The following is a 27,950-nucleotide window of genomic DNA, read 5'->3' on the forward strand; positions in this document are numbered from 1 at the left end:
ATTTTTGCCACTATCAACAAAAGAAAAAGACTATATTATAAAATTCATTCTACATTATTTGTATTTAAAGGTATTTTTGAATTGATTTTTGAATCATAACATATCTTTAATAATTTTGATTGGTTAAACGTTTAATATATTTTCAGGATATCGTTTTATTTCATTCAAGTCAATTAACTCTATTAAGAATTATTGTTGGTGCGTTAAGTTTATTTTATTCAACATTCCAAATCGTCTCGAAATAGGAAAATATAAAATTAAAAAATATATAAATTTTATTTTATTACCAAATAGATAATTGTTAAAAGATTATAATACAAAATAATTGTTATAAATATAAATTAAACATTTATTTTGTGTTTTTTGATTTTTAAAACACGAAGCAAAGTAATAATATAAAAAAAAATAAATTGAACAAAATATTTTTAAATAATTGTAATAATTATATTATACTTATGATATATTATTATTAAAATTATATATTTACAAAAATACTACTAAATATTTTATGTTTTGTGATTGTATTGAAAAATAGTTGATAACCATCGTGATCTGAATGTTCAATCAGATAATTTGAGGGACTAGCTATTTAAAGCCACGCGACATATTCACACAGATATATTCAATTATATTCGTTCGTTTTAAATAACAGCTAAGTAAAATCTTGTGTGCAAAATAAAGGAAAAGATCGAAAAATAGATATTGATATTGTGTGAATATTTGATTTGAAAGAAATGGTAAAAGTGAATAAAATTCGATGATAAATATGTAAGTTAACATTTCGTTACATGTTTTTTGATCACTTAAAATTATAAATTTGAATAATGTTTTGCATAATGTTTGCCATTGCATAATGTTCTTTCTTCTTTTAGTTCTATAATTCTTCTTTTAGTTTGCTATTACTTATATATTACATACGTATATATGTGACATTTATCTATAATTTAAATAATAATTTAATAGTTTAAATTAGTTTTAATTTAAGTAATAATTTATAAGTTTAAAATTAATTGTATTTTGATATATTATTTTACGTTTTGTTTTAAATTAATATTTGTAATACATGTAATATACATGTACATTTTGTTGTTATAGTATAAAATGCAAAATAAAAATAAATTTTTAAACACAATTACAGATTAGAAACAATTACAGATTAGATTAAATTATAGATTATAAAGAGACATTATAAATATAATTGCATTATAATTTCTAATTTCATGATTTTATTACTTTTATAGTTTCTATCTTATAACATTAAATTTATATATATATATATTCGATCACCACCATGGCTGCAACAATAATTGCTCTAGCAGTTTCTACATTGTATATTATACTTACAACTCTCATAGCTTATTGGATGAGAAGATATACCGACTATTATATACGTGATCCATTCGTAAGATCCCTATTTTTAGAAGCCATTGCTACCGGTGAACTTTGTGGAGCATGTTTCGAATTAATAATAAGTAAGTAATATAAATAAGTTTATTGAAGACAGTTTACTGATTTTTAATTACCAATAACTAAGATTAATCTCAAAGATTTGTATTTATATATGATATAACTTATCTTTTATTATGGATTTAAAATTAGTGAGAACTGATCTTTAATTAATGCAAAGATATGATTTTTGAATTTAATAAATATTATTTTTTTTATTTATCATATATAACTTATCGATATTTATTCATTAAAAATAATAAATTATTTAATTAATTAAAACAAAATATCACTATACAATACATTTGTAATAAAAATGTTAAATATCATAAAAAAATTTATTCAACTAATTATTTTTTACTATATATATATATATGTATTGAACTAAAATTTAATTGAATAAGAAAAGTATAAAAGTATTATATTTTTAAAATTAAAATAAAATTAATTAAATTGTAAAAATTTTTTATTTTTGAAATATATGTGTGCTTTTTATTATTTATTATATATTATTTATTTTAATTATATCATACCTTAGTTGCCGACAACTGGGGTGTTTCTATGTATGGCGTATATTTATTTGTACTGACGATTTGGTGGTCTTTAAATTGGGGTGATGCTACCGCTTGTCCGTATACACACATCGAAGAAGTTATCGAAGGAACAAAATCGGTACGCGATGCTTTCCTTTTAATATGGGCCGAACTTGTAGGTGGTCTTGCCGTTTTTAGATACATCCAATTTCTTTGGGCGCTCGAAATCGTTTCGACGCATAAAAACAAAGCATTCGAAGATTGTACTACTGATTTACAAGTAAGTAAGAGATGATAGATTATAAATTTATATAAATAATACAATAAATAATACAATAAAAAACTGATTATACAATAATGATGCAAAAAAAATATTAAATATATCATAAATTTTATTATAAATGTTTCAAAATAATATACTTTATAATAACATAATTAAAAATTAATAATAATAATAACATAAAGAAAAATATTAAATTAAATATACTTAAATATAATATTTAAGAATAATGCACAGTAAAATTCTTATAATACAGTATAACTCTTATTAGAAAATACTACATTTTTAGATTACATATATTTTTAATCATAAAGTAGAAATGATCATGGATATAATATAATAATATAATTTGTTGACAAGAATAGAATAAAAAACTATGTACTATAAAATATACAAAGATTTATATAAATATGTTCAAATTAATATTTGAAATTATATATGATTAAATTATATTATGAATTACAATTATTGAATTATTAAATATCGAAATATTATTTGAATTTTATTATAGTATCTTGATAATGTTAGAAATTAGAAAATATGAAATTAATTTACTTTACTTTATTAATTATTAATTAAGGTACAATATATTATTTTGAATAATAATGAATTTTTTTTTTTATCATTTTCTTTCTATTTTTAAGGTACCCGTAATATTTGGAGCATTTATCGAATGTGTGGCAACTTGTATATATAGGGTAGTTTCACATGGTTTGAACGAGATAAATTCGAGGATTAATGTTATTATCGATTCTTTTATTGGAACTACTTTAGTTATTGCAGGTTTGATTAATTGATATAATATTACGCAAAATTATATCAATTTATTTTATTCATTTTCATATTGTTTAAATTTTTGTACCTAAAATAGCTAAAGAAATGAGGAAAAGTTTTATGAATTAATAATTAATAACAAATAGATATTAGATATTTTACATGCTTTTAATAAATTAACGCATATAGAACATTTAATATTTGATATTTCTATTAGAATAATGGATAACACCAATGATGAATGAATTCTTTTTGAATTAAACATCCTTTTGCTTATTTATTCTTCTTTTTTTAATATATATTATATGTCACATATTTATCATCAAATTTTTCTTGAAAAAAAGGTGCAATCAAAATATTTAAAATTTGAATATAAATTTTTAAGAAATATGATGAAAATCATTAATAAATTATTCCAATATTAAAAGAAAAAAAACTTAGAAAAAATAAATAAGAAAATTTAAGTTATTAAATTATATTTATAAATTATTTAAATAAATATTTTCTTATTAAAAAAATGATAAAACGTAAATTTATAGTTACATTTAGTCCTCAGTTTTCTCTATTCAAGAAAATTTTTACGAATAAATATTCAAATAGATTTGTTGTATTTGATATTCAATATTGTATTGTATTCATAGATTGGATCTTTTATTTCTGAATACTTATCAATGTATTCATCGATATTTGTTTTATTTTCACATTGATTTCAGCTTTCGATTATTCCGGTGGCTACTTCAATCCTGCACTGGCCACTTCTTTGAAATACGGATGTTTGGGAACTTCCTTCATGGAGCACGTGATAGTCTATTGGGTCGGTGCGTGCGCCGGTTCCATCGCCTCTTTACGAGTTTATAAATCACCGTTCGTTCAGCAATATATGGAACAGTATAAGGAAAAAATGCTTTAAGTTTAGGCAAAGATACAGCGGATCATTGCTCAAGTTTGTTAAATTTGTGTTCACTCGATTTTTCTGTTATTTAAATGCGTTTTCTGTCTGCTAATTTAAATGCGTTACCATTTTACAAAGTAGCATATAAATTTATAATACGATTGAAATAGAGATTGTTATAAGGAATACATTTATGCACAAAATTAATCACTTTTATCGTATGTAAAATAGAAGCGTTTTTTGGATTTACAGGGTGATAATTATACAATTTGAGTTCAAATTAATATAAATTTGATCATGTATATAATGATGTTTGTAATGAACTATAATTATATAAAGAAATAAAGTTATTTTGAATAATTTGTGTTAATTATGTAGATATATTGATAATTTGATTATTTCAAATTATTTTTAAAAATTATTTTTAATGATTATTACTTTTAATAAAGATTAAAAATTAATAAAGAATTTATGAATATTTTATATTTTTATATTATATATTTTAGAAATATTTATAATTGTAGATTTTGTAATAACAACAAATAATCTAAATAATTATTTAAATTTCTTATTAATTTCAAAGAAGATTAAATATGAAATAAAAATTCTTTTAATTTATAATAATTTTAAATACATACAAGACTTAATATCAAACAAATTACGTACATGTATAAATATTTAAAAATTCAATAATATGAAGTATTATTTAAATAAAGTTAAAAAACAATTAAATAAAATTTGAAAACAATAACGAGATATATTAAATAAATATTTATTGAAAGCATATTTTTAAATTAACTTTCAAATAGAAAAACTTAATTTAATATTTAACATAAAAAATTTTGTTTTAAATATATCCATTTTTGTCCGTTTCAATAATCTGTAATAAAAATATAGACATATTTTTAATATATGTACTTAAAACAATATGATACAAAATTAACAATTGAATATTAAATGATATCAATCTAATTTCATTTTCTTATAATTTATATAAATAAATTTTGTAAATTTTATGATAGAATTCAAAATGATTTAGCATTTACAATATTTAAAATAAATATTTTTTGTTTCAAATAAATCCCTTAATATATTTATATCGATCTCTTAATATATATATAAATTTCATTGTAGAATAACTAATTATTTAATTAAATAATTAGAAATTTATCATCAAGGAGTTTTAAAATCAATCAATTTCTATCAAATTATTTTCAAATGAACAAAAATAGAATGCATGCAATCTGATTTGTAGTTTTATTTACCATTTCAATAATTGATTTTGTATTTTAATTTGATATATTATTATTATTATTTATTACGATTTTTTCCATCTAAAATAGACTTTATTTATCTTTAACATTAGTTTTTACAGATTTCGCATCAACATGATTTTTAGCCTTAATTTTTAGTTTACCATCTTGAGTAGGAAAGTTTACAGCAGGTATTATTATATTTTTGTCTCTTTTTCTTCCATTCATCAATTTAATTAATAATTTTGATAATTCTTCTCTTTTTCTTGTTACTACTATTTCCTCAAACCAATCTTTCAATGTATTTATTGGTAAAGTATAATCTTTAATGGGATTCTGAAATTAAAGATTAATAATATATAAAATAAGATTTCTTTTGAAACATTTATTTATATAACTATAATATAATTTAAAAAAAGTTCTATTTGAAATATATATTTGTAATATTTTTAGAATAATAGATAATTTGAGAGATAATTGTATAATAATATAAATGTGACATTCCATATATATGAATTCAAAAAATAAATTTACCTTAAAAAAGCTTTCTACATATTGTAATATATATAATCCACAATCAGTGAAATTTGATTGCTGAGGAACTTTTAATAATGCTCCTTTAATAGTATCTTTTGAAAATATTTTTTCACATCCCGTTTTTGCTATATATTCACAACTTAAATAATCTCTTAATGTAGCTATTACATGCATTCTATTTGTTCCAGCAAGAGAGTCAAATATTAATATGCAGGGTCTAAAATGATTATATTTTGTATTTAATTTGGAACATAATCATTTTTTTCGATTTTTTAATTTTTTAATTTTAATTCATTAAAAATACTTACATTTTTATAATATCTTTTTCCTGTAGTACATTTTGTTTCATTTTTGGCGATAAATTTTTATTTTCTATTATTTCTAATTCATCCTATTGTAAATTATTTGTAAGATGCTCTAATAGTTTATCCGACTTAAATTTTATATATATATATATATATATATATATAAATATAATATATATAAATATATATAATATATATTAATATATAAATATATATAAATATATATATATATAATTTATGAAACTTAATTTAAAAAACTTACGTCATCTTTGCTAATTATTTCCATCTCTCCATTATCCCTTTCTGAACCATCATCACCCTGATCTATAGTTACAGTAGTCGTCACTGGTTTGAGAGTTGTACTTCCAATAGTAACAGTTTGAAGTTTTACTTCTTTTAATTTTTTACTTTTTTGTACAGTTTTACGAATATCATTTTCATCAGATCGTTTACTTTGTGCAAAAACTTTACCCACTAATCCGGGAAAACAAATAATAGCCAAAAACCAATGAGCACTGTAACATTTTTATACATAAGAATTGTTATTTAATATTTTAATTTAAAGAAAAACAGAAAAAAAATGTGCAATAAACTTACTGTTCATTTATAGGAATTATAATAAAATCTTTTTCAAATATATTGACATTTTTCGTCCACTTCTGAACTCTTGCATGTCTTTTAGCAGCAGGTGTAAGAGGCACATTATTTTCAACTGCTTGAGTGTGTGGACTTGTCAATCGCTTATAAAAATACGAACTAAATACATGAGTTCTCTGTTGATCAGATTCTGATAGAACTTCCAATGTCAAATATTTTAGATAGAAGTCTATAATTACATCATTTAAAAATTGATCTTCCCCAAGACATAAATAGTCCTCAGTAGTAATGGCTATACCACCTTTAGCAGGTGGTAAGGGATATATAATTATTCTGTAAAGAATAATTTATTATTATATCTCTATGGTTTATATAAAGACATTAAATATATTAAAAAAATATTTATATGAAGAAAAATTGTATGATATTAAGTTTTACATTTATTTTACGAATGTATACATATATTTACGAATGTTTCAAAAATTGTGCGAGAAATATTAGTATATTGCATGTATGTATAGTTACTGTAATAAATATTATACTGTAATACATAAAAAAAAATTGAATAGAATAATATATAAAAAAATATAGAATTGTATGAATATAATGAATAAATTTTTTTTAATAAATTCTTTTAAAAAATAAATTAATAAATACATTCCTTACGTTTGTATACTAGTATTATTTGAATTAGCTGTTATCTGTGTTTGGATTTTTCTCTTCGATAGGTTTTTCATTTGTACATTCTAGAAAAAGTTGAATTATTTAAAAAATTTTTTTAATTAATTAAGATTATATTTAAGATTCTTTCAAATAATAATGTTTCATATTTATCGAAAATATACAGTACATACATTTTTCGGCGATGATCCTTCAAAAATATCATGTGCTTCTTTCGCATTTAATTCTTCTAATAAGTTTCTTCGCGTAAACAATGTTTTTAATACAACTTTTGATTCTTCTGATAATTTTTCTGGCAGTAAAGTTATTCGTTTATGTGTATGATCTATAAATTATTATATTTTTATTTTTATTTCATTTATAATATAAATTATATATGCTTAAAAAAATTGATACCTTTTCCAGCCGGATCATAGTATGGTCCTTTTGGATCCTGCATTCCTAATAATTCACGAATCATAGCTCCAGTATTAATAGATGTATAAAAGAAAAGCACTGGCATTGATTTACCAAAATGAATTAGTACTTTTACTATATCTCGAACCTTAACATCTAATGTTACAAAAGTTTTTTCTGCAATATATGTAAATAATTGTATAGAATAAATATTTATCAAAATAATTATAATAAAAATAATATGCTATTTTATATTATAAATATTATATAATAATTAGTAAAATAAATACCATCTTCCAATAAAGGTATATTAAATCGGATTCCATTTTGTGAGATTAAGATTCTATCCCGAGGAATATATTTATAAGAACCTATTCTTACCATTTTACATAATAAAGAAGTACATGGAGGTTGTATAATATTATCTAAAAGATATTTATCTTTATTTTTTTTCTTTCAATATATAATTAACGAATATTTATCATTCAAAATTTAATAAATAGAATGTATATATTGTAAAATAATCATATATGAAATATATTTAAAAGTTACCTGGAATATTTTCTATTTTCGTGCATCCTGCATAATCGGAAATTGTATCGGAAATAGAATTGTTCGTAATTATTGGTTTCTTCTCAAGAATGATATCCATTTCATTACTATAATCATTATTCATGTCGTTTAAAAATGTATTGTTACTAGAATTTGATTTTTCTTTGCTTTTTTCCTCTTCATCAGATGATATTGTTAAACATTCTGAATAAGAAATATCAGTCTAAAGTATTTCTAAGACAAAGTATTCTATAAGACAATTTGGCGTACAAACTCTTAAATCATGAAAATTATTTGGTTTTAAAGAAAAAATATATAGAATAATTAGATAATAATAATTAGATTAATTAAATAAATAAGAATAATTAGATAATAAATAGATAATAGAAATATTATTTTTTCTAAGATTATTGATTTATGTTTTTTAATATAATTAATATTGAATCGAAAAAAAAAGAATACAAAGAAGAAAAGAAAAGAAAAGAATACCAATTTTATTTTTATTATTACATATTTATATAATGTAATATATAATGCAAATAATATAAAATCAATTTAGACATAATGAATTTTTTATAAATATATGATATATCGATATATTTATAAATTAAAATAATGTATAAAGTATATTTATAAAGTATATTTATAAAATAAAATAATACCAATTGGCAAAATATCAAATCAAAAGTAAAGTTAGAATATAAATCAAAATTAGTATTTGTTAAACATTTATTTTTTTATAATTTTATTTTTTTGTTAATTTTGTAGTCTTATATTGCTATTTTTATTTTTTTTTTGTATTCAAATATAAAGATATGTGATTTTTAATTTTATATTTATTTTATTTTTTTCATTAAATAATTCTAATTTTATCATTTTAATTTTAAATAATTCTATTTTTATTTTATTAAAGATAATTAGATTTCTTTTACATTTTTTCTATTTTGTATATTTAATATTTAAATTGAAAATTAAAATGTATTTTTTAAAATAAAATCATAAAGTTTTCTTTTTACCTGGTTCTTCATGATTCTGCCTTGATTTTGAAGCAGTTCTTTTTTTTCTTTTATGTTTATGCATAGACACATCTTGTTCCAATTTTTCTGATTTTATTGATGAATTATGCTCATTGTTTGTCTTGTAATAATATGGAAAATGTAATATAATAATATAAAATAATATGGAAAATTAACATGATAATTCAAACTTAAAAATATAATGAATATATTTTAACAAAATATATTAACATTTTTTTTTAAATTTATATTAAAATGATATAGCAATTCCACAAAAATTTTTAAATATTATCACAAATATTTGTTATAAATGATTGTATAATTTAATTGTATTATTTCATTTTTAAAAAAAATTAAAATTTACCTTATTTTGTTGTACAGAATCAATATTTTTATCTGGTAATCTGAAGTGATTAATATTATATTTGAGATACTTTATATATGAATTTTATATAACTAAAAATATATTGAAAAGCTTACCTACTAGAATTATTTAAACTATTATTTATATTATTTTGAGAATTATCATCATTTTTACTTATGTCAAATGATGTAATTGTATCAGATCCAATTTTTACTAAATAATTTATATCCAAAGTAGGATTAGAAATTAATGAAATACTTGATTTCTCAGAAAGCATGATATTTGCCTAACAACAGAAATAATTTTTAATCAACATATTAATCTTTGATTAAGCATTTTTATAACTATTATAATAACTATATTTTGATAACTATTAAAATACCTGTTTCAATAAATCTTGAACTGTACAATCTTCGTGAGGTATTTCGAATGTAATTAATCTCTGTTCACCATTAATAAATACAACTAACATTTTTGCAATATTTCCTTTTATTTGATGTCGTACCTTATTATTTATCAAATTATGAATATTTTTTTTAACAGAAACATCGTTTTCTGAAAACTTATATTCTGATTCACTTTGTGAAGAAGAACATTGTTCATTTATTGAAATTTCACAAATCGATGGAGATTTCAAAGATTTAACATTCATTATATTATGTTTATTTTTAGTTAGAGATTTTTCTTTCGAAATTTCTTTTTGAAATTGTAACTGTGACGAGGATAATATTTTCTTTTGGTGTACTGAATTTGTAGTTGTTTTCTGTCTTTCTTTCAAAGATTCGATATTTATAACACTATGCACATTTTTATATGAAGATTTTTGTTTTGTAATCTTTTTTTGAAATTGTGATGAAGATGACAATTGTTTTTGTTGCACAGAATTTGTAATTATTTTTCGTTGTGGTTTCAAAGATTCAACGTTACGCACATTTTTTGATGAAAATTTTTGTTTCGTAACTTTTTTTTGAAATTGTGATGAAAACAAATATTTTAATTTTTGTTGTACCTGATTTGTAATTGTTTTTCGTCGCTTTTTCAAAGATTCAACATTCATAACACTATACACATTTTTAGATAAAGATTTTTGTTTTGTAGCTTGTTTTTGAATTTGTAACTGTGACGAGGGTGTCAATTGTTTCTGCTGTACTGATTTTGGAATTGTTTTCCGTATTTTCAAAGATTCGATATTCATAGCATTATACACATTTTTAGATGAAAATTTTTGTTTTATGATTTCTTTTTGAAATTGTGACAATTGTTTCTGTTGTATTGAATTTGTAACTGTTTGGTGTTGTGTATAACTATATAGTGAACTTCGTATTTGTTGTAAAGCAATATTTGATAATCGTTGCAACTTATTTCTTTGCAATATTTTATCATTTTGTATCTCTCCTATTTTTGTTCGTAACATTGTGAACTATTCAAGAATTTGTTGATGAAATATAAGCTTGAGATGTAGTGTGAGAAATAAGTAGAAGAATATTTGCCTAGCAATTTATATCATATTTTATCCAATAAGATTAATTGTTTTAATTTATACAATTTTCAAAATGAATACGCGCTTGATTAAATGCATTAGCGTTTTATTGTTTCATAATTTGAATATTATTTTTTATGTTTACGTTTATCAATTGTATATTCCTGTTTTTACACTGTTTGAATTAATAGTTAATTTTTGTTTTAAAAATCTTTAATTTTTATAAAGTTAAATTTCGAAAATAATGTTGTAATTATTATAAGCCACAATTATCAAGACCATACATGTCAAATTTGAAATGAAAATCGAATAATACTGATTCACTTAAAGGTGAAAGATGTTTGTACAGAGTTTTTGTAACGAATGTTATGATTGACAAGCTCATTTCATAATAAGACATCGTTCAGTGAATTTCAAATTATAATTGTGGAGAATTAAGATGTAGAAATTATCAAAGTATCTGAACTAGAAAGAAGAGATATAGAAATTTTACAATTTTTGTAAAGAAATTATTTGATTTTGCATTTGATAGAAGGAAATTAATGTTCCTTTAAATTATTAAATTGAAATATGTGAATGTGTAAAAATCATCAAAAAAAAAAAAAAAAATTAAATTTCTGAGAAGAATTGTTGAAGAAATAAAAAAAATACAGGATATGTTAATTTTGAAAATTTTAAACGATTTTTATACGATGCATTTGTACAATATAATGATAATTTCCATGATGGAAGAAATAAAACATATATTAATAAGATAAATTTGAAAAATATATGAATTTCTGACAGACGTAATTATTTATATAGAAATCATTTTGATGCAAAAATACAAGGAATTCAAAAATTGCATTACCGATTTATAAGTAAGTAAATTATAAATTATCTATAAAATTGTAAATTAAAAAATATTTCCAATAAACTAATTCTCTTCATTGGAATCAATTTTTTTTTGAATCAAACATATTCCTTTGTTCAGGTAATAATAAGAAATTCAAATTTGAATTCTAAGAAACAATGAAAGTTTTGAATAAATATTTTCATGTTACAAAAAGAGAAAAAGAAACACAAAAATTGTATTTAATTGGAAAATTCGCAAATTATAAATAAATTATAAAATATTCTTTTATCAAAAAATAGTAAATATAAATATATTAATATTTTAAACTTTTTTTGAAATTTCATTAAATTCATATTTTTAATATCATTAAAGAGACGAATAATATAAGAAAACGTAAATTTATAGTCTTCTCATAACCTATTAAAAATTCGCATAAAATATTTAAGTATACCCAATTGTTTTCACCTTTTGTTGTATTCTCTCAACCATGAATTCTTTTGTTATTTTAGTTTTTCTCTCTCTTATTTCATTGAAAAGTTTCTTTACGACTTTACATCACTACAATTCTTTTATCTTAATAAATCTTTCGCGCCTTAAATAAAAAAATAACTTTTTGCGATTCAAGAAAATTTCTATGAATAAATCAAATATTTAATCTACGTTCTAAGTATTTGATATTCTACATTGTACATTGTAGTCATTATATAATACATCGAGTTATAGAAATTTTTATTCTGAATATTCATCGATGCTTGTTCTATTTTCTGATTTCAGCTTTCGATTATTCGGGTAACTACTTCAATGACGCCTTCTTGAAATACGGATGTTTGAGAACTTCCTTCATGGAACACATGATAGGCTATTGGATGAGGCTTCTGCCTGATCGACAGCCTCTTTACGAGCTTACAAGCTATCGTTTATTCAATGCTATGTGAAACAGCATAAGGAGAGAACAGTTTAAATCACTGGCAAAGATATAGGTCATTGCTCGAGTTTGTTAGTTTTGTGTTCGTTTATTTAACTTACTTGGTGTGTTCATGTTATCACTTTACAGAGTATATTTATAATGTTTCAGTTTGCTACTAAGGGCACAAAAAATGTACAAAAAAAATCTTTTATAAAGTGATAATTCTAACACAATGATTTAAATTGAAATTAACGGTATGTATCGTTATATTGAAATTAAATGATAATGTTTTACGGAATTATACGGAAAAATAGTAAAAGTTATTCTGGATAATTTAATGTTTTATAATTGTAATTAAATGTTTGAAGATTATTACTTTTAGATTCTTAGAAATTTATTGAAATGTGATTTCATAAAAGTTTACAATTGTAGATAAAATTTATTTATAGTACTAAGAAATATTCTAAATTTTGATTAATTTTAAATATTAGATATTAAATGTTCGTATAAATCTTCTACACATTATACTTTTTTCGAAAATTTCAAATATGTAATTCGTATAAAGAAATATCAAACGAATTATACATGTATACGTGTAAAGATTCATAAAAAATGATTAAAATGTTATCGTATGGAGTATATAAATAATACAGATAAAATATATAAAAATAATCACATAATATTTAAAAACAATAAGATAAAAAGTAAGATCAAATAAATATTTAATGAAAATATGTTTTTAAATTAACTTTTAAATAAAAAGAAAAACTTGATTTTAATTATAGATAATTTAGACAAAAAATTCTGTCTTAGACGACAAGTCCAAATGTATTACTTCGTTCTTGTACATTTCAATAGTCTGTAATAAAAATACATTCTTATATATATCATATTCAAGCTAAATAATTTAAAAATATTATTGAAGAAAAAACAAATTTAATATACTTTACAATTAATAATATTTAAATGTTTAATATAGTAATTGATTGCAAGATATATTTTGTCTATTATTTTTTTTTCATATTGATAAAAAATTAAAAAGAAATTATTTCTTGAAATAAAATTATAAAATTTTACCAAGTCAATATTGGTATCCAATTCTGCTACTTGTTTCTCATGAATTTTTGTTAATTTTTCCTTTTCACGTCCTTGTTTGATCTGTACAGTTTTTCTTTCTTGCATGAATTTTTTTGTATTCTGTTCCTTTTTTTCACGAAGTCGACGATCCTTGTCTCCCTTAGTCTTTAATGCCTTATCGTTCATTACTTCTTTAGCCGTTTCCACAGATATTTTTGCTTGATTCGCGTTCATGTCTTTCATATCTCTGAAATTAGAAAATAATATTATTAAGTTTTTTATTACATATTAAATAATACAGACCAATATCATATAATAATAATTAATATATATTAAGAAATAAATAACGAATAAAATTATAAATATGTTATTTATCAAAAAGATTAAATTCACAAATTAATTAATTAATAAAGCAATATTTATAATATATAATTTTATATAATTTTAATTTTACAACTTAAGTATCTAAAATTTAAGAATTTCATATCTCAAATATATTTCCAAAAAGTTTAAAAAATTAATTTAAATACGAACGAAAAAATATTTACAAAAATTATTAAAATTAAATGAAATTAAAGATAGTATCTTGCATACTTGTCATGTTTTGCTTGTAATTGTTTAACTTGATTAGCTTGTACAATATCAATTAATCTTTTGAATTCGTCTCGACCAACTTCTGTATGACTCTTCAGCATTTCCCATTCTTCTTTCCGTTGTCGTTCTACCATGGCGGACCATTGCGCGGTTTGTTCACTTATAACTTTTTTCACATTAGCGTCTTGGAGCAGCGCATTTTTGCTAAATTCAAGATTCATCATTATCAAATTGGATTGAATATCAATAATTAATAGTGAATATTAATGATGATAATTTTTAGTTAAAGAAATCCAAAGTTTTCCCTTGTTTACATACTCTTTTCCCTTCACTAATTTATCTATGGCACTGCAATGATTTTTCTGCATCGTCTGTCGTTCCTTCAAATGTTTCTTTCTCATTGTATCCAACTCTTTTTGTTGCTTCTTACCAAATTTGTACGTTTTTTCTTTCTTCAGCGTTTCTATCGTAATCGGTTCTGGCTTGAATTCCTCTGAAAAATTATATAAGTGAAAAATTTTATAGAAAGATATATAACTGATAAAAATTATAACATATATTGTATACTATGTATATATATATTGTTAAACTTTGCAAAAATTATTTAGATAAGAATTAATTAAATTTTTATATTTGATCATAAGTTTTTACATATCTTTTATATTTATATTTCACTTGCTTCATATAATCGTATGAAAATCTTCTACTAATAAAAATATTTTTAATTTTCAATGAAATTTTCATAAATCGATAAGAACTTTGATAAATTTAAAACTATGAACGAATAATTTAATTAATAATGACAATTATAAAAATTTACCTTGTAAAAGCTTTGAAATAATCGTTTTTCGTTTTAATCTTTATAAATATAATTTATTTAAAAAAATATATATACCCTTTTTAGCCTTCTCTTCTTCCTTCTTTTTCGCCTCTGCCTTCGCGTCGGTTTGCTCAATTCCTAATCCCTTCATAGTCTCTGCTTGTTTCTCTGCTCCCTTACTAAATGCACCCGGATCAGACAGAGCAGCCATGAAATCTGCAAGTCGAGAAAGCGTGCTCGAATCACAGTCATCGTGATATATTTCTATTTTTGTTCTTGCTCAAGGTATTACCTTCGAATCCATCGGGTACGTAAATCTTTAGCTCAATGTTGCAGAATAACATTGGCAGTGCCATGGGGAAATTCGCCTCAGTCTTCAACGAAATATGTCTATATCCGGCTTGAAGGCCGTCCAGCGGCAAAATACGTTGACCCAACAATTTCCCGCTCTCTTCGTATACACCTATCCGAACAATAAATGTCAAGTGAAGAAATCAAAATTATACGATTATTTTCTGATAGTGGAAATAACTTGCTTCTTTAATCATTATTAAATTTAATGTTAAAAAATAGTATACTCTTTTGTTAGAAGAAAAAAATGATATGAAATTTTTTTTTATGTATTGCAAGATCATTATACTGGAACAATAAAATTCTGAAAAAAGATTCATTTAGAAGAAAAGTATTAGAGAGGTAATATTTAATGAATGTTAATATATAAAGAAAGGATACGAATGTAAAGTTTCATATCAAAATTCTGAAGAAAGATTCATTTAATGGAAAAGTGTTCAAAATAAAAATTGTTGAATTTAAAATATGATTAAATTAAATTTATAAAGTTAAATAATTTTTTTTAACAAATCGATTAATTCTAAAAATAATCTCTTATATTGTGTACTATATTTACATTAAAGTAAAATATCTAGACATTTTATATCTATTGCAACTTATTGATTATAAATATTTCATAGCATAAATCTTATTAAAATTATTATATATTGAATATTAAAATTACCAAATCTGAGTACAGCCAGATCGGGAAGTACAACTTTTCGAAATAGAAACGGTTCTTCATTGTAAACTGGATTCAAACCATTTCCAGGCACCATTCGAGTTCTAAATTCTTTTTTTATCGTGTCTGCTGGCAAACCGTACATATCCACTTCAACGTAAGTGCCGACTTTTTTGTCAGACAAGAATTGTCCTGCTATAACCTGATATATAGAATATATAGAATATAGTATTAATAATATTAATAATGGTAATAATAACAATTTATTATTTTTTTAATTATAAATTGTTTTTTATTATATATTGTCTCTATATTTATATAATATTATAAAAATAGAATTTAATTACATAAAGATTCAAATTCTTTAAAAAAATTAATAAAAATTTATAAAAATTAGCTAAAAGAAAATTTTGCTATATCAATAATTTAGTTAAATTTGTGACAAAATAAAACAATAAATCATTTTATAAATGTACTATATCATAAATAAAAATATAATATTTTAAAAATTTAAAAAAAAAATGAAAAATTAAATAGATTCTGTTGTATTTTCAGTAAATTATGTGGTTAATTATAAATAATAGAGTAAAAATAAAATTCATCGATGTATATAATAATAAAATGTTGATTATCTTCTTATTGTTGTTAATACATGATTATTTATAATATTAATTTATAATAAAATTAAATTTTTATTTGAAATTACTTGAACGGAACATTGGGCTGTGATAACTCCGTCTACGTCTTCTGAAAATGGATCGAAGCTTCTATCCGGTCTCCTCATGAAATCAGGCTTCAGTAAATATCCAGTTGTTGCATTATATTCGAATTTTCCTTGATTCAATTGCATAGGCAAATCAGGTGTTTGAAAATTTAAGGCTACCATTTGACAGCCTGCATTCCAGAATACCTAAGAAATATATAAATGATAGTATAATCTTTATATTTGATGAAAATTAAGAAAAGAAAAATAAAAAGAGGTAGGAATTTTTAATATAATAATTATTCTTTATATTTTCGATTTTTTTTTCATTTAGATTTATTTTTCGAGTTATAGTATTTATTTTGTACTTTATTATATTTTTATTATATTTTATTTATTTATATTTATTGTATATTTTAAGAGATTATTTGTTTAACAATAATTCCTGTCAGTTGGATATTAAATATGTCAATTAAATAAAAAAAATATAGCGGTGACCAGTAGAAAAGATATTATTTTTGATAAAAACATCAGATTTCATATTTCAATAAGATAGTAATATATCGAACTTTTTACAATCTCCAATGCTTGATAATTTTATTTTTTATACAAACTAATGCAAAATAATTTAAATACATTAAAATTATTTAAATAAAAAGATTATTAGATTTTAATTCAAATATGAATCATTTTTATTTATCTACTTAATTAAAAATTTAACCTATTGTTCGATTATCATTTATTTTAATCTTTGAAAAATTATTTTTTTGTAATAAGAATATTCAAATACTTTATACCAATTATAGTTTGTAAACAATTTTTTCATAAAATAAATAAATGGCAACAATAGAATAAAATAAATAATTATATAATAAAAATATATCATTTGATAAAATATTTATTGATACTATAAAAATTTTAACTTAAATTTTTTTTAAATTTTGTGATAAACATTTCAAATAACACGATATAAATAATGACTCACTTGTGGCATGTAATTTGACGAATCAGCTCTAGTACCTTTTGGATAGATTCGACTCATTTGACGTTTATTATAATTAACAAATTCTATGGCATTTGTTTTTAGGTAGTTGAGTGCTGCGGTCTCCGAAAACGAGGACATATTATGATGAATATTCTTTTCTGCAACAATAATGTTTTTTTTTTTCTTTGATAAGTATATTCAATTATTGAAATTATTATTTTATATATTAAATATTAATTGAAATTACATAATTATTAAAATATTTTTAGTTCGCAATATCAAGAAGAAAAATATTTTCCATTAATTCAACTTCAAAAAATTTAATATTATTTTTCAGTTTTATCAAATAATTTTTTGTTTTTAGAACCTTGTTTCAAATAAATTATTCAAGTCTATTATTACCTAAGTAAACATCAACGTCCTGCTTTTAGAATATTTTCAAGAAATTTATTTTTAAGCAACTTTGAAATCTGGTTATTTTTAAAAGATTTTTCTTGTTTTTTTATTTTATTTTTTTCTATCTTTTTATTTAACAAAATCAAAACTATATATTATAATGTAAAACAAAGTAAGATAATTTTTTTATTAATTAATCTTTTTAACTTTCATTAAATCATTTTATTTTTTTCTATTAGATTTTATCTATTAAATTTCCTTGTTGCGTTCTTTAATTTATTTGAAAATTTAAAATAATATATCAACGAAATTGATTTTACTTTAAATTTTATCAGATTTTGTGTAAAATAATAAATTATAATTTAATGTATTTATCATAATGCGTTCAATTGCTTTTTAAATATTTGTAAAATCTATATGAAGAACAATTCTGTTAACATTTTTGGATAAAAGCAATTGGATATTTATATATGCAATATAAATATAAAATATATATATTATATATTTTATTCGTCTATTTCATTTTATCAATCAAAGAATTTAAAATAAGCAAATATATTGCTTATATAAAAATTAATAAAACTTATTAATCTTATACTATTATTCATATAGTATAAAAAATTGATATCAATAATGTCAACGTTCTATATTAATATTTTGAAAAAAAAAATTAAAAAAAAAATGATTAATTTTATCTAACTGTAATATAGATTTAAATTTTTATTCATGTATAAGAAATAAAAAAACTAATAACTTTTAATAAATTATTAAATGTAAATTTTAACATTACTTGTAAAGTTGTTTCTTTTTATTATAAATAAATATATAATAATAATATTATTATTATTACAGTATTATTATAAAAAATATCAGAATATAGAAACAATTATATAGATAAGAATAAACCATATTATATTTTAAGAATATTAATGAAAAAGAGCATAATGAATACAACGATAGAAAATATAACTACAGACGAAAGTTTAAGACTATTTTCTAAATATATTCATTTAATTAACAGTAATATGAAAGTAATTTTACTTTTATACAATTTTTTATTTATTTTAATATTAAATTATGAAAGCATACACTAATTAAATTTCAGAAAATCATATATAAATAGGAATATTTTAAATTTATTTTTTTTCAATACATTATACAATTATACATTGTATGGTTATATTTAATTTATTCATAATATAAAAAAAATCATGTTTGAAATAATATGTTTTAAAAATTTTAAGAAATCGATTATAAATAAAATGCAAATATGTATAAAGATAAATAGAAAATAAATAGAATGATATATGTATGATTATAATTTCTAATTGTAGATTGTTATTTAATATCTGTAATATAGTATAATAATACATAAAAAAAGATATATGTATGTATGTATAATTGCTTTAAATTTTTGTTCGATATTATATACCATACTTTATCAAAAGATTATGAAATATAATGCTTCTATATGTTACTATGGAAAAAAGAAAATATACTTTACATACTTTCCGCAGTTTCAAAGCTTTGAAATTTCACTGGCTGTGCATAATTAATCATAGAAGAAAGCCAAGGATGGCAGGCCATCGTGCTACCAGTATATTGAACTGGAGGCGCTTCTCCTTCAGCACCTCCTTCACCTGGGGGTGCACCTTCGGCCGGCGCAGCTTCTTGCTGAAATGTTTGAAAAATATTTTCAAATAGAATGCATAAAGTATTATAAAAAACGATATAGATAGAATCAATTAATAATGTATTACATATATATATATATATATATAAATGAATTTTTCGAAATTTGAAAGATTTCGATTTCACGAACTTGAAAATTTTTTACTTTTTTCGTGAAAAATAATTTATAATTTACAAGAATTTTGTAACGGTATGAATTTAATTTTATTTAAATAATAATAATTCTGTGACATAGTAGCAATCATATAAAGATCATGAAAAAAATAAAATTTGTATTATTTTTGTTATTTTTTTTTGCAAAATTTTTAAAACAAGTTTTTTAAACAAGAAATGAGTTTACTTCAAGACTTCTATAAGTTTTAAACAACTAGTCAGTCGAGTTTCTAAAACAAGTAAAATAACCTCTTTTGCTATGCAATCTATTTCTATTAAGAAAGTTATACATCTAATTAAAAACATTCTCAGATTAAAGCAGTCTATAAGGAATTCACTGTGAATCTGTTTACAAAATTAATAAGAGTTGTACTTCCTTAACTATCATGTATAGGGAAGTTGTATAGGGAAGAAATTATAAAATTTTTTTAACAAAGTAAAAGACAAGATATAAAATCATAAATTGTAATTAACATTGTAATTTAAAAAAAGATATGCGTTTTTTAAAATTTTTATACAATAAAAATAATTTTATTTTATATTTAAAAATTATTTTAAATATAAAATGTTAAATTCTTTAACAGAATTATAGAATAAAATATATTAGCATTAAAATATATATATATTTTTTAATAAATAAAAAAATTTAATTCGATTCTTATATCAACATATTTGACAAATATTATTTGTCATTATTTGTCACTGAGTTATTTTTTTCTGTATAATTATTTCAATAATATAAATATCATTAATTTTATTTTAATTTAATATCGAATATTATTTAATATCGAATATATAATAATATATTCGATACTAGTAACGTAATAATGTAACAATATTCCTTCCCTCGAGCTATATCTTTTTTATAAGTTTTCAACAAAGCAATTTTTTCAAAAGTTATTTTTTATCAAAGCTTAACCAGAAAATTAATTACACTGAAAAATAAAAGTAAACCGCAGCTCGTTATATTCTTCCACAACCTGTACATGAAAACTATTTAAAAGAAAAATTATTCGTGGCAATAAAAATTAAAAAAAGTCGAAAGAATTCATCCTAATAAGCATATTAGCAAATGTAAGAAAAAATCATATTTTAGAATAATTCAATTTATGTCGATTTAAAATTTTAGAATTAATCTTATTTTATATTAATTAAAATCTCAAAAACTAAAAATTATTAGTTATATCAATTATGAATATGATGATTTATACTGCAATGAATTTATACTGCATCCAATATTTTGATATGTATCATCTCAATTATATAAAAATAGATGTATTCATATTATTTTTTATATATTTTATATTTTTACATATATACATATATATTTTGTATTTTTGTTAACAAATTTTTATATTAACTATGATTTTTTTCATCTTATTAGAAATATAGTCCAATAATCGGATATATTTAATCAATAATTTGACATGATCGAAACATCAAAATTTCATTATATTAATATTACAATAATATAAATATTAATCATTCTTATATTATTTATTTATAATAAATTCATGTTCTAAGAAAAAAATAAGAAAGATTTTTATCTATAAAAATTATTATCAAGATTAAAAATCATTTATAAGATTACCAGCTGATTATTGCTCATACTATTGTATTATATATTTAATTAAATTATTCACATTCTAAGAAAAGATGAGAAAGATTTCTATATCTATAGTTTACAAAGAGTTCATAGATCTATTTATCGATAATTTTCATATTTCTATTATTAATCGTATTATAATTAAACTACTCATCAAATTAGAAAGATTTCTAGAAAAATGTAATTAAGCTCTAATAATAAATATAAATAATAAATATTATCATATTGTTAACCTTTGGAGGTTCAGCAGGAGGTGCAGCAGGTGCGCTGGCATCCTCGACAACTTCGTCCTTCGCTTCGAATTGCCCAGAGCGGAATAACTCGAGCTCCACCTTCTCTACCTCCGGCTTCAATCTTTTATTCTTGATTAATATCTTTCGCTTGAGCGCGCTCGGCGGTGGTAGTGGATGCCCGGGTTCAAGCTGCGCCATTTTATTTACGATTTACAAAATGAACGTATTTCTCGCGGGACATTCATCCACGCGATAAGCACACTCCTCATTTTTTCATTTGATCTGTTCACGTTGAATCCGGTGAACTCGTATTTTTTAACGGTACTGTTAAAAATTTACAAAATTCCCCCTAGCATCATCCCCGCGTTGGGGCCAAAACACGAGTTGCACGGGAAAAATGAAATATTTCTGCGTATTACTATTTTTAACGTCGATACATTTTTAAATAAATTCTTATTTGATTTTGTAATAGTAATTAATAATTTTTTATTGATTATTCTTATTATTCTTTAAAATAGATTTGAGTATTATTTAAATAAAATATTCGAGAAAATGATCATTGAAAAATAATTATAGTCTTGTTTATTTAAATAATCATCAATTTGAAAGAAATATGAATAATTTTAAATTTTTAAATTTTTCTAATTTAATTGTTGCTTGTATATTTCGTTATGATAATTCGATTTTTTTTTAAATTATAACAAAATTCATTTTCACATACATGATACCAACCATACTAAATCTTTTGTTTATCGAGATTCAGCAAAAAAGAAAATAGCACATACCGGATAATCTGGCAAAGCTTCCTTCAACAGCAGATCACCAAATATTTCATCGCAGTATTTTGCTAACTTATATTGCTGTTTCAGACAACAATGATTTTCGAAACTTAGAATTATAGGATATTCCGAAGTGACGAATGCTGTGTCTCTTATAGCGTATATCACATCTTTGAACAGGATATCAGTACACATAGCTTTGCCGTGAGTTATGATGGGTTCTTCGTCTTCCCCTTTTCCATCCCAGCAATCGAGCTCTACGCATCTGGTGGATCATTTTATTAACTTTCTTCAACTTATTTTTTAATAAATTTATTAATTAATACAATAATATATTAGCATTTTTCATAATCTCAATATTTACTCATTTTATTATATTGTTGTATAATAACGATATAATATTTGCAAACTTTCATTTAGATATTTAAATATAGACAGTTTTAATAAATTTATGAGACACTTTCGAAAGCTCTAGATTCTAGAGATAAAAATATCAATCGAAGTTCATTTATTAAGATATTATTTATCATATAATTTAAGTTATTTTATTATTAATTTAATTATTAATAATTTATTAATTAAGTTATTAGTTAATTTATTAATAATTTATTAATTAAGTTATTAGTTAATTTTATATTGGATGAAAATTGGCAGAGACAGATAGTGTGACAGAAATAGAATTTTCTTGTTAATGCAAACTTAAATTGCTTGTAAATTAATAAATAATCCTCAACTGAATTTTTGTATATTAATTTTCATATTCGTTTTAATTTTTAGAATTATTTCTCTAAGATGGAGGATATTTTACAGAATATATTAATATCTTATATATGATGTAAGCAAATGATGAAAGATACGCCAAAGATACGTGTATCATTCGATGGAAAAAGAATATGTGTGTGCAAAATAATTTAATTTTTAAATAAAAGTATTAATTTATTTATTTATTGATATATAAAACATTTAATTATATAATTTCTATATATTTTTGATATTAAATCATTATTAACGATCAATTTATAATAAAATCAAGTAAGTACAAATTTTTTGTAAATATGAAATAAAATAAAAAATATATAATAATTTAGTTCAATTTTAATTCATTAATAAAATAAAATAATATAATTTAAATTTATAATTATAATCGAAGAATTAATTATAATTATAATTAAAGAAAAATTTATGCGCAGTATGAAAATTTAAATTGGACTAAATTATTAATAAATAATAATCATATGTACATACCTGCAGCCTGCTAATAATACTTGTCTATACATCTCAACAGTACTCTTACCACCGATTTGTCTGCCACTTAGATAAGTATTATGACTGGAATTAATATAATAATGAGCAAGGGGTTGATCCATGTCCATCCATTCTTCCAATTTGTCCAAAAACACAGGTGCGTTTTCGTCCGACATTAAGTAACGAATGAACCCTTCTTTAGTTAAAGATTCTATATATAAAATATATTTTTACATATAAGTTTGTTTGTTTATTTGTTTCTTTATTTTTAATATAATAAATAAATATTAATGAAAACAAAATAAGAATAATTGAAAAAAAAATATAATACAAGTGACAATATTTCCAAACATAAAAAACTTAGAAAGTTAAAAATTGAATTTAATTTGTAAAAAATTAATCTATCATAAAAAAACATAAAAAAGTTTGTTATTTTAATTATTAGAAGAGATTAGATATCTAAATATACTTAAATATAAATAATATCTATCATTTATTTTTAAAAAAAATTTATACTATTCTTTCATAGAGATATTAAAAAAATTATAATAGATAATATAATATATTTATCTTTTAAGTAATATGAATATATGTTGGTTTTTTTAAAATCGACAAAAAAATTTCATGAATATATATATATATAATAATATAGTATATTTGATAAAAAAAGAATAACAATATAAAAATATTTCCATAATTTTTAAATATAATCTATCTCTGTTTAAAAATAAACTCACTGTTAGATTTTGCTTTCTCATCTTCTTCATAATCATTGATTATTTCCGTGCATCGTTTCTCATCATAAAGAGGATATAAAATTTCGTTCAGCCTAGGATCTCTTTGTTTTTCGTTCATAAATTGCACTAATTGTCCTAGACTGATTGTATCCGATTTTCCTTTCGTTCTGAAAAATAGCATTTGTAGCCACTATAATCATTATTCAGAAAGATTTATGATGCAATTCACAACGATGCAATTATTACTTACATCGATTGGAATAATTCCTCGATATCGTTTCGAGGACATATTTTGAAGTATAAATTTTTAAATTTCTCGAACGTAAAATCCTTTGGCTCAATTTTATCGCTCTAAAAATAACAATATTTATGTAATTATTTTTCTTAACTTTTCTCGTACATTTAATATTTTATTGTTACTTTTTTTATTAGTTTTCTGACATTTTTATCATGGATTAGTCCTGATCTTTCTATTGCATATAAATATATAATTAATTTTAATTATATATATATATATATATATATAATAAATTAAATTTTTATTCAATTAATTATATATTATATTTTATTAAAAAAGGACAAAATATTATTAAAAATTATGTTAATAATATTTAAATACAGAATATCAATACGAGATTAATTAATACTATATTATTAATAGAAAAATTAAATTGAATAAATATATAATAATAATAATAATAATATAATAATAATGTGTAGATAATATTAAATAAAATATAATAAAATAAAATAAAATAAAATAAGATAAAATAAAATATTACATGATTAATTAATGAAAATAATTTTAAAAATTCGTTAATTTATATTTACAGAATAAATTTCCTACTTAATATTTAATTAAAAATTCAAAAATTATAATCTAATTGACATAATATAGTTTTTAATGTTAATTTTCAGCAAATATTAATTATTTGATTTAAAATTGTAAAAATTTTAATTAAACACGATATTGAACAGGACAAATATTTGTATATCTTTGTACAAATTTTTTAATTTTTACAAATTATAAAATTAAATATAAAAGAAATTTTAGAGGTAATTAATTTAAAATATGTAGTTTAAGAATGAGTTTGAATTGAAAGTGAAACTTACTTTTCCACTAGGTAAGCCCATGTCTGCCAATCCTTGATAAACAAGTTTTTCCGTTTTTCCAGAGGCAAACGTTTTCGATATAACTTTCACTGGCACTTTTCCTTTAGGATCCACTTGAAAACTCAATCTCATCCAACTGAATAATAAATATAAAAATTACAATTTAAAGTTCATTAATATTATAATTCACATTAATTCTACGATTTGCAAAATTTTATTAAATCAATTTTCAATTTAAGATACCATTAAAAAAATTAATATAACTAAGTAAACACTAGATATTTTCGTATAAAAAATTTAATATATACTTATAATGCATTACTTAACTTTTATAATTAATTATGATAATTAATTGTATTCAATATTAAATTTTACTGTCATTTATTTCGAATTAAAAATATCTATAAAATATTATATATATAATATATAAAAGTATTCCTAAAAATATTATAATATCCGGTAAAAAAAATATAAAGAAATAACTGATGTTAAGTGATAAATATATATTTTTATGTCAAATGAAATATATGAAATCATCATAGAATTATAAAAAATTAAAAAAAATAAAATTTAACGCAAGTTACATACTGTTTCATCAGTTGTATCGTTGGACAAACATTTGAAGCTTTTGTGTTGTGCGTGATTAAACGTAAACCTGCTTGCCAGTCCTAAATCAGAGATGTTAATTTGAAAATATATTGTCCAAATATTCAATGATAGATTTTTCTTGTTATTGCAATTACCTTAGCCGTTTGTGCATCGGAACAAACAACATGTTGATAATGAATGTTAGTGTAATCAATACCTGAACATATAGTTAAACTTTTCTGATCTATTTCTTCCATCGTTCCGTGTTTACCTATTTTATTACATAATTTTGGATCCTAAAAAATTTTAAGTATTTAAAATAAATTCTAAAATATTTTTACGCTTTGCAAACGTATCTTTCGATTTTTTTCTCAGTAATATAGTCTATGTAAAAATTATTATATTATAAATTAAAAAACTTGAATGTTAAGAATAAAAAAAATATATATATCGTTTTATGAAAATTTTATTATTTAGAAATTATTAGAACCTAATTTTATTATTATTTAACTATAACTTATGCCTGTGATAATTTTTTCGCAAAAAGTTAATATTTAAAGTAAATGAAAAATTAATCGAATATTAAATGCATAATTGTTGTGAACAGATATTGCAAACAAACAATCAAAGTATCATTTACCTTAGGCGTACCGCCATAACGGATATCACTCACTTGAGCTAATTCTATTACATCGCCATCCTACATAAAAATGTTTCTAATTACTTAAATGAAAAATTAACTTAAATGAAAAATTACTTAAATGAAACTTTAAATGAAATGAATATATTATTTAAATTTTTTTTTACACTGCAACTTTTATATATTTTTTTTTGTCATATTCATTTGTCAAACAAATTCATAATTTTATTTCTTTTGATTGAACACATATTATAGTGGATTATTTTTTTTTTATACCTTGCCTTCGCTCTTCCAATAAATAAAGAATCCATATTCATCGACTTTGAATAAACAATTAGGTTCGTATTCAGTCGTTTCCTTATCTTCAAACCATCGATCGAACGTTGAACCATTTCTCAACAATTCTGGCACTTCGATTCGCCAATTAAACTCGAATTTCTTTGTCATATTGCCGACTTTATTTTAGTTTATTGTCGGCAAAGTGGTTTAATTTTTCTAGGTACTTTAATGTGAACTTCGAATGGTACAAGACTCGAATGATTCCATTCTGCCGAGAACGGTGCTCGAAGACTCATAATGGGATTAGAAAAATCCAATTTAACGTATGAGGATTAACTCGAGATCGGGGAGAAATTATCGAATAACAGATTTTTGACTTATATAAGATGCGTTAGTTTTTATTTAAAATATATCGTTAATAAATAATGATTTTCTATTTCAGGGAAAAAA

The 27,950-nt window shown here is 21.3% G+C and overlaps 3 protein-coding genes across 7 annotated transcripts; 1 reads left to right on the forward strand and 2 right to left on the reverse strand.

Annotated features, from left to right (window-relative positions):
* The first annotated feature begins 485 nt into the window (after nt 1-485).
* Nucleotides 486-4,285, forward strand: LOC107999202 (aquaporin-11). The gene is made up of 5 exons (XM_017058897.3): nt 486-768; nt 1,242-1,472; nt 1,985-2,259; nt 2,904-3,042; nt 3,747-4,285. The coding sequence occupies exons 2-5, from the start codon at nt 1,292-1,294 to the stop codon at nt 3,941-3,943; spliced, it is 792 nt and encodes a 263-aa protein (XP_016914386.1). The 5' UTR covers nt 486-768; nt 1,242-1,291; the 3' UTR covers nt 3,944-4,285.
* A 432-nt stretch (nt 4,286-4,717) lies between these two features.
* On the reverse strand, nt 4,718-11,707 carry LOC107995199 (sentrin-specific protease 7-like). 4 transcript variants are annotated; one of them, XR_009828999.1, is made up of 15 exons: nt 10,009-11,707; nt 9,743-9,912; nt 9,627-9,666; nt 9,263-9,383; nt 8,247-8,450; nt 7,985-8,119; nt 7,695-7,871; nt 7,472-7,623; nt 7,284-7,363; nt 6,618-6,950; nt 6,283-6,535; nt 6,024-6,106; nt 5,713-5,932; nt 5,191-5,514; nt 4,718-4,805 (listed from the first exon to the last, which is right to left on the reverse strand). XR_009828999.1 is itself a non-coding variant. In XM_062072141.1 (14 exons), exons 1-14 carry the CDS (start codon nt 11,038-11,040, stop codon nt 5,272-5,274), a joined length of 3,243 nt encoding a protein of 1,080 aa, XP_061928125.1. In that variant the 5' UTR covers nt 11,041-11,707; the 3' UTR covers nt 5,013-5,271. The 4 variants fall into 4 exon arrangements, 3 of the variants coding, with proteins under 3 accessions (XP_061928125.1, XP_061928127.1, XP_061928126.1); XM_062072141.1 differs by lacking the exon at nt 4,718-4,805 and having other exon boundaries at nt 5,013-5,514; XM_062072143.1 differs by lacking the exons at nt 4,718-4,805; nt 5,191-5,514; nt 6,024-6,106 and having other exon boundaries at nt 5,778-5,932.
* A 1,513-nt stretch (nt 11,708-13,220) lies between these two features.
* LOC107995208 (1-phosphatidylinositol 4,5-bisphosphate phosphodiesterase) lies at nt 13,221-27,810 on the reverse strand. 2 transcript variants are annotated; one of them, XM_062072140.1, is made up of 20 exons: nt 27,498-27,810; nt 27,222-27,281; nt 26,737-26,877; nt 26,582-26,661; nt 25,994-26,129; nt 25,131-25,231; nt 24,881-25,047; nt 24,144-24,354; nt 22,905-23,163; nt 22,120-22,308; nt 19,944-20,109; nt 18,040-18,197; nt 17,058-17,261; nt 16,355-16,553; nt 15,632-15,802; nt 15,415-15,555; nt 14,838-15,012; nt 14,520-14,723; nt 13,926-14,172; nt 13,221-13,707 (listed from the first exon to the last, which is right to left on the reverse strand). In XM_062072140.1, the coding sequence occupies exons 1-20, from the start codon at nt 27,666-27,668 to the stop codon at nt 13,639-13,641; spliced, it is 3,249 nt and encodes a 1,082-aa protein (XP_061928124.1). In that variant the 5' UTR covers nt 27,669-27,810; the 3' UTR covers nt 13,221-13,638. The 2 variants fall into 2 exon arrangements, with proteins under 2 accessions (XP_061928124.1, XP_061928123.1); XM_062072139.1 differs by having other exon boundaries at nt 13,221-14,172.
* Between the last annotated feature and the right edge of the window lie 140 nt (nt 27,811-27,950).

The sequence above is a fragment of the Apis cerana genome, linkage group LG2 (genome assembly GCF_029169275.1).
Source record: "Apis cerana isolate GH-2021 linkage group LG2, AcerK_1.0, whole genome shotgun sequence".
Lineage (NCBI taxonomy): Eukaryota > Metazoa > Arthropoda > Insecta > Hymenoptera > Apidae > Apis > Apis cerana.